Source organism: Suncus etruscus, chromosome 1 (assembly GCF_024139225.1).
Source record: "Suncus etruscus isolate mSunEtr1 chromosome 1, mSunEtr1.pri.cur, whole genome shotgun sequence".
Classification (NCBI taxonomy): Eukaryota; Metazoa; Chordata; class Mammalia; order Eulipotyphla; family Soricidae; genus Suncus; species Suncus etruscus.
The window spans coordinates 152,124,457-152,132,808 of NC_064848.1; the positions used below are offsets into that span (position 1 = coordinate 152,124,457).

An 8,352-nucleotide genomic window follows, 5' to 3' on the forward strand; every position below is an offset into this window, starting at 1 on the left:
GGCTCTGCTTTCAACTTTGACCCAAGTTCCTTTGACTCTTACTCTGGTTTCTGCTGAGATGTCCCCATGGATATACTCTTCCATTCTTTCTTCTTTGAATTATCTACCTTATTTCTCATTTCCTCAGTGCTATCCTAGGAAAAGATTAATTTTGATTTACCAAGCATACCGATAAGGTGTTTGTGATGAACAGATGTGAGATAGTGAACACTTTGTGGGAAATTCATCATTTCACTAAAAACCCTCAGAACTCTGCATAAGTCTGGCAGTAAAATTTTATGCAGCATTAGAGGAGAAAAGGAAGCCTGGTCTTAATACTTCCAAAATTTAAGCATATGAATTAATTCTTACGTCAGAAAGTGGGCCTTAATATAATGTTTACAAGCCACCAAAAATATGGTTCATGCCCCACATGAACCCAGGGGCAATGGAAATAGCTTAATGGTTTGAGCATATGTGTTACATATAGGAGGTATAGGTTCATTCTCCAGTACTTTATCTTCAAGCACTGACAGAAGCACTCCTAAGTGCTACCATATGTGACTCCCAAACCCAATATGAATAAATAAAACATCAGCCTACTATGGGAAGAGTTAGGATGGAGAAGGAGTTCAGATATAGGGCTGGAGAGATAGTATAGCAGGTAAAGTCTTTGCCTTGCACACTGCTGACCAGGATTTGATTCTCTTTCCCCCCAAAAACAAAGTACAAATAAAAACCCTGAAACTTCTATTTTGTTAACATTTCCCTGCATCTGGCTTGGATAAAAGTTAGGAAAATATAGGTTATGCAAATTAATGCAAAGTGCCATTGAGCTGGGAGGGATTTGCATAGTAAGGGGTGATATTTCCAGAATCCTCAGAGCAATCTAGGGGGAGCAGGAGGAGGGGAGGCTGGTAGTAGTCTGGTGTTTCTAGGAATCCAGGGAAAGAGCTTTCTGGATCTCTGTTGTCAATAGGATGACAGAGGCTGGACTCCTCTGCTGGTGTGTCTCAGCTTGTGAGCTGGACTAAAGGTTAAGCTGAGTCTACCTGGAAGAGATGCCCTCTTCATTCACATTGATATTTATGCTTTTCTTTTTTCTGGAGTCTTTGGTTGCCATGTTGCAGAATGGATTCATGGTCACCGTGCTGGGCAGGGAGTGGGCACGAAGCCGGTCTCTGCCCATTGGTGACATGATTGTGACTTGCCTGGCTGCCTCCCGGTTCTGCCTGCATGGCATGTCCATCTTGAACAACCTGCTAACTTTCTTTGATTTTTATCCCCAAATCAATTCTTTCAACATTGTCTGGGACTTTACAAACACTCTCACCTTCTGGCTCACAGCTTGCCTTGCTCTATTCTATTGTGTGAAGATCTCCTCCTTCTCCCACCCCATCTTCTTCTGGCTCAAGTGGAGGATTTCTCGATCGATGCCCCGTCTGCTGCTGGGATCTCTGATCATTTCTAGTCTGGGAATGACCTCATCTATTGTTGGAAATTTATTTATTTTGCAGATAACTGCTCTCCAGACATCCTGTGAAAATGATACCCTAGCTGATAGACTACTGGCCACTCACCGACTCATCTTTCTACCTCATTTAGTGCTTATATTGTCTGTACCCTTCCTCTTTTTCCTGGTGTCAATCCTCTTGCTCATGTTCTCACTGCTCCGGCATTTGGGGCAGATGAGAGACTGCCAGCAAGGCCACCGAGACCCCAGTACATTGGCACATTCCATGGCCCTGAAGTCGCTTGCCTTCTTCCTAGTCTTCTACACATCATACTTCGTGTCTATTGTTCTTGCAATCATGAAAATCATAACCTTTCGAAATGACTGGCACTGGGCTTGGGAAGTGCTAACTTATACAGGTATCTGTCTACACTCCAGCATTCTGGTGCTCAGCAGTCCCAAGTTGAGAAAAGCCCTGATCATGAGGTTTTGGAAACCCTGTTGAAAGGGTAGCTTGGCTCCAGTGATCAATATCGATAAGCAGCATTGATGGGTAAGCCTATGAGTAGCTAGAATACTCTTGATCTGAGCATTATACCCTTCTTGTATTTTCCGTTTCTATTCATTCTTGACACATTAATTTTCCCCCACCCTTCTCTGTTCCTATCCATCCCTCCAATGTTCCTCATGTCACCTTATTAACTATTGCCCATTCAATTTACAGGCATCAGCTAGTGGTCCCTGTGGCTAATTTAAAGTTTTTGTTTATTAAATAATGGCATTCATGCCATCCCTAATCAACAGTTCTTTCCAACACCATTCTTTTCTTAGCCTAGTAAAGTGATTTTTTTCATTAAGGTATATGCACCCTGTGGTCCATGAAATAATCTGATTTCCTTTTTCTGTCATCTTTACCAAGTAACATGTTGGGGCCCTGATTTATGCCTACCATGGAGCTTTTCCAGTTTACCCCCATTGAAATTGAGGCTGTAAGTGAGTTAAGGCCCTGTCCTGAGTTAATCTATATTTATTTCTAGCTTGAATAAAAAGGAATTGTCTGATGGGGAAAGTCTTTGAAGTTAGGGAATGACAGAAAATCTAGAAGGAAAAAACCCAATATTTGTTTTAATTAATAATGTTGCTAGGACTGCGGAGATAGCACAACGATAGGGCATTTGTCTTGCATGCAGCTGACCCACGAGGGACCTGGTTCGATTTCTGGGATCCCATATGGTTCTCCAGCCTGCCAGGGGTGATTTCTGAGTGCAGAGACAGGAGTAACTCCTGAGCACTGCTGGGTGTGGTCCCAAAACCATCAATAAAAATTTTTTTTTGTGTGGTTTTTGGGTCACACCCAGCAGTGCTCAGGGGTTATTCCTGGCTCCAGGCTCAGAAAATGCTGCTGGCAGGCACGGGGAAACCATATAGGACGCTGGGATTTGAACCAATGATCTCCTGCATGAAAGGCAAACGCCTTACCTCCATGCTATCTCTCTGGCCCCCAATAACATTTTTTTAAAAAAATCAAAAAAATAATGTTACTAATTCTGCTCTTCACTTTTGATCACTCAGGAACAAGACTCTGGATACCAAGGTCTAAGATGACAATATCCAAGTTGGAGAGTTTGATCTCTTCAGGATTTATGGAAAAGCTGCTGCTGGATGTGGGAAGAAAAGTGTTGAGCTTCAAATTTTGGTTGCTTTCATTTCATTTTTTTTTTTGGCCACACCCGTTTGATGCTCAGAGGTTACTCCTGGCTAAGTGCTCAGAAATTGCCCCTGGCTTAGGGGGACCATATGGGACGCCAGGGGATTGAACCGCTATCCGTCCTATGCTAGCACTTGCAAGGCAAACACCTTACCTCTAGTGCCACTTCCCCGGCCCCTCATTTTATATTTTTAATTCTCATTCTTTGAGTATGATTTCACTTTGTTTTGGCACCAGAACCCTGAATCTGTACTCAGGGTCCACCCACAATGGGACTGAATTCTGGCTTTCTGCATGCAAAGCATACACTTTAGCCCTCTTTGGAATTGGGATATGTTTTATGATGTATATATGTATTAATAAAGTAGTATCTACAAGTGATATGCATATGCATAAAAATGCATATGCTGACATGCATGTATTTTATTTTATTTTATTTTATTTTGGTTTTTGGGTCACACCCGGCAGTGCTCAGGGGTTATTCCTGGCTCCAGGCTCAGAAATTGCTCCTGGCAGGCACGGGAGACCATATGGGACGCCGGGATTTGAACCGATGACCTCCTGCATGAAAGGCAAACGCCTTACCTCCATGCTATCTCTCCGGCCCCGTATTTTATTTTTTTAACTGATAAGTTTCACTAAGAATGAAGTCCAGATGTCAATAGACTCCAGACACTGGTGAAAGCCCCAAATGTAGTTAAGAGAACAGGTCAGAATAGGAATTATAGTTAGCAATAAGATAAAGGTTACAACGAATTTTCAAATAAACAACTGAATCTATGGTAAGTTGTCCAACAATCTGGGGAAGACAAGGCCCTAGATGTTGTTTTTCTAGCTTGAAATCAAGTTATAGTAAGAGGAGCAAGAAATCTAGAGGAGCTAATAGAGTGAGGATTTTTAACTTGGAAGTAGAGTAAAACTTTAGAAGAAATTTCCCCAGTCGCTAGTGAGGAGTACAGATAACTGATTCTCAGACTCTAGAAAGGGTCAGGCTAAATAGAGAAACCCTTGGGGGGCAGGAACTACAAAAACTGATCCTTCCTCCTTCCTTCCTTCCTTCCTTCCTTCCTTCCTTCCTTCCTTCCTTCCTTCCTTCCTTCCTTCCTTCCTTCCTTCCTTCCTTCCTTCCTTCCTTCCTTCCTCTTCCCTCCCTCTCCTCTCTCTCCCTCTCTTCCTCCCTTCTTCCCTACTTCCCTTCCTTCCTCTTTCCCTCCCATCCTCCCTTCCTCCCTCTCTCCTTTTCTCCCTTCCTCCCTCTCTCCTTTTCTCCCTTCCTCATTTTCTTCCTCTCTCTCTCTCTCCCTCTTCTAGAGAAAATAAATAGTGGTTTGACTCTTCTGTGAAGTCTAGGAATAAAACTGGATGATGCAAAACATTGAAAATCAAAGTCTGGGAGTCCTTTTTTCATCTCTCTGAAAGAGTGTGGAGTTAAGTGCTTCCCACATCAAAACACACACACATACACACACACACCACAAAACAAAAACAAAACAAAAAACTCTACTGAAAATTCCTATACTTGCCACCTTTGTAATGCCATGTAGACCAACTGTAGATACTAATAAATCTCAGACTTTGTTTTTACCAAAGAAGAGGGACATGAGATAGCAAAATACAATGAAGAAAACAAAATAAACAAGTAACCAAAAAGTCATTATTAAGATTCATTGCATATTAAAGTATAAGTGATTATTCATTTCTTGGATTGATTTCGGTTGTATGTGTTGCATAGCTAGAAAGTGTATGTGCTTTAAGGTTAGTGTTTTGAGGGCAAATAGCTAGTTAGCCTTGTTGTTTCATGGGGTAAAGTGACACATAGCTATTTAATACACTGTTATTAGATGAATGGAAGGTTAACACATTTCTCCTATTGTATAATGGATTAAAAAGTATGATGTAGGGGGAAAGGTATGAATTTTTCATATTGAGACATCTGTGAAGGTCAAGCACAGAATATTAGCTCAAAGTTTGCCTATGACTCAAAGTTTCAGTTGGAGACAGTTAACACCAACTAGAGTGCAGGGGAGAAAATTATCTGAAACTGTAGTCCTAGATTTGCATCTCCATAGAAAGGCCAAGTAAATGAATTACCTTAGTTTGCTTCTTTCCTTCAACCAGGAGCACAGTTCTCATTGTGTTGAGAGAAAAAATCTCTTGGGCTTTTGTCTTATGTGATTGGGAAACTTGTCTGAGATATTGCCAATTTTACATTCTGTTTTCATTATGGAATAGTATTTCCTAGAATTTTGTGCATAGAACTGAAAGGCCATGTGGTCAGAAAGCATGATATTACAAAATAGTTTCTCATCCTTTTATCCCCCGGTACTAAGACTTTAATAAGTCTAGGCAATATTGAAATAATCTATTTGTTTTGATCTTGATGACACATAAACCCCTTTCACTTATTTGGAAGTAAATATTAACCTGAGTGTTGATTTTTTTTTTTTGCCTTTAAATCCAATTGCTATAGAAAATGTCACCTTTTCTTCCTTTACCTTCCCTTGTTTAAAATGTAATATAATTAATTAAAATTTAATTTAATATTTGGTGCCATGGAACTTTTTTTGTATCATAGATTATAATGCTAAAGTTCTGTGAAATGTCTGTCACTCCACAGGATGGATGGAATAAAACATAGTCAAGGAGTCACTCACCACACCTGGTCAAATCTTTGCTCATCTCTGACTTGTTCTGCTCACACATAACTGGCTCTAAGCAGATCACACATTCCGTGGCAGTGTCAGTGGACCCTAATAGTGAAAATGTGAAGACAGCACTAGTGTATTTGGGTAGTACCAGGAATCGAATCCATGCATGCACTCATGGTTGCCAAGAAGGTGCTTTTAGTAGCTTCTGAGACATTCTCCTGAAACCCCTGTGCCACACTGAAGTATTACTATATAGAAATTACCATAAAAAGTTGCTTGCCTAATTATATAGACTTGTCTCTTAGTTCCATTTCTGATGAGACACACCAGCAGTAAAAGGATTTGACTTAAGCCCTGTCTCAGTAGAGGTTTTGCTCATGTTCTGCCTGCTCGGATATTCTCAAAGCCTCTATTTCAAAAGGTTGGTGTAAGGCCTGCTAAACTGGCAGGCTGAGAGGTAAGGAGAGAGAGGTGGTGGTGGTGGTGGTGGTATGGAATGCACCTGGGAAACATTGGTGGGGGGAGGTTGACACTGGTGGTGGGATTGGCCAAGATTTATTGTATGTTTGAAGCCTAACCATGAAGGGCTTTGTAAATAACAATGACTTAAATAAAATTAAAAATAGATAAATAAAAAGATAAAAAAAATGATTGGTGAAAAACTAGCCATCAAGGGCTGGAGCAATAGTACCACAGGTAGGTCATTTGCTTTTTCATGTAGCTGGCCCGGGTTCAATACATGGCATTCCCTATAGTTTCCTGAGCATTATCAGAAGCAAAAAACAAGCAAACTAAACAACAACAACAACAACAACAAAAAGAAAACTAGACATAAAGAACACATAGTATAGTGGCAAAAATACATAACCACTGGCTAAAAGATGCGATCCCTTCTGTTCCTAGGGAGCACACCTTGTGGATTTGCTTACCAGCTGACAGCTGTGGTGTGACCATGTCTTAGTGTCAGCTTAAAGAATGAGAAGCTCCAGTATAAGGGCTGCTAAATGCAAGGACCCGCTTTATTACCCACACCCATGTTGAGAAGGGCAGACAGTAGGCAGAAAAATCGAAGGTAAATTCACAGACAGGTAGGGGGACTTTTGCAATGGAGACTTGACTAATACTCGGATCTATTAAGAGAAGAACCTTTTTGCCCCCCCCCCAAGTAATTCTCCCCTTCTACTCTGACCTTGACACTTGGGGCATTGGGAGGGACAAGTGTCCTGTGTGACTTTCCAGAGCAACTCTACCAGAAAAGATCTGTAAAAATATCTGAAAAAGATCTGGGGATCTATCTTGTCTACAAGAACCAAAAATGAAGATGACATGATTTCTGGATCTCTGGGGACTTATCAGTAAACTGTCATTTTTGTTATCTTATTTCTTGAGCCAGTAGAGGGTTTTGTTTCTGCAGTACTGGGTAGTGAGAGGCTGCTGTGGAAAACACTATTGCCTTGTGGAAAGTTATGGTTCAGTCTGGGAAGCTCTTGCTTTTGACTGCAGTATGTGGTGGTAAATGAGAGTCTTGCTATTTTCCTGGATTCATGGCTTTCCCATAAAAACATTTACTGCATTGGGACATCCTGAATGTCATCACTTGGTTTGCTATTTGATAAAAGTTGTAATCTTTACTTTGTCTTCCTCTGGCTCAAGGGCAAGGAGTCTGGATTGATTGCCTGGGTGTTACTGTGCTCTCTGCGCTTTTCCAGCTTAAACATCCTATTTTCCCTGGGCAATCAGAAGAGTTTATCAGAACTCTTTAAGGAGAGGCTGCAATCTGGGAATACCAGTGGGGGATACTCTGAGATTGTAGGAGAAATTCTACTTCTTTTCTGTCAAACTTGTAATCTGGGCATTGCCTACAGTTAAAGGAAAATGCTCATTTCCACCATGGGTATGTTTTGAAGAAGACAATGAAGGTCATCCTGAATATTTCAGCCTTTGGCAGACCTAATGTCCAGGTACATATTAAGGTGCTCCTGGGTCTCATCTTCTATGCCTTCTTCATCTTCATATCTTCTGGCTCATTGTTGTAGCTTTTTCCATTTTAAGAATTAAGGTCCTGGGTGTGACAGGCAATGACTTATCTGTGAATAAGCATCCACCTCATCCTTCTATTCTTTAGCAATCCTAGACTCAGAACTGTGCTGGGGAGGAGCTGTTTTTCAAGAGGCACATGAATTTGCAATTGATTGAGAAACCTCAGAGACTAAAGTGTGAAAGCATGGGTGCAAGGAACCAGAACTGCTTTTAATTGCTGCCATAGTTACTGATGGAAATCATAGTTTCAGTGGAAGAGGTTTTTTCCTTCTTCAGTGCCAGGAACAAGGTTTAAGGCATGTGCTTTGCCACAGAATCACATCCCTGACCCCAATTAAATAGAATTTGAATGCAAAAAATCCAAAAGGAGGTGCTGAAGTCTAGGCTTATATCATAAACCCAGATTTCCCTCAGGGAGCCAGTGGCAGATGTGGCTGTACGCCCTGCACAGGAAACCCGGTTTCCTGCAATTTATATTTACATTTGAAACCGTCCTCCTCAAAACTGGATGCCAGGTTCTTGTT

The 8,352-nt window shown here is 41.2% G+C and overlaps 1 protein-coding gene and 1 pseudogene across 1 annotated transcript; both read left to right on the forward strand.

Annotated features, from left to right (window-relative positions):
• Positions 1 to 1,040: 1,040 nt before the first annotated feature.
• Positions 1,041 to 1,937, forward strand: TAS2R16 (taste 2 receptor member 16). Its single transcript, XM_049785432.1, has one exon. It carries the CDS (start codon positions 1,041 to 1,043, stop codon positions 1,935 to 1,937), a length of 897 nt encoding a protein of 298 aa, XP_049641389.1.
• A 445-nt stretch (positions 1,938 to 2,382) lies between these two features.
• On the forward strand, positions 2,383 to 7,968 carry LOC126025705 (taste receptor type 2 member 60-like; annotated as a pseudogene).
• The last annotated feature ends 384 nt before the right edge of the window (positions 7,969 to 8,352 follow it).

What these genes read in the sequence shown, in the direction of transcription:
- TAS2R16 (XM_049785432.1), top strand. Translation starts at nt 1,041, where the DNA reads ATGCCCTCTTCATTCACATTGATATTTATGCTTTTCTTTTTTCTGGAG.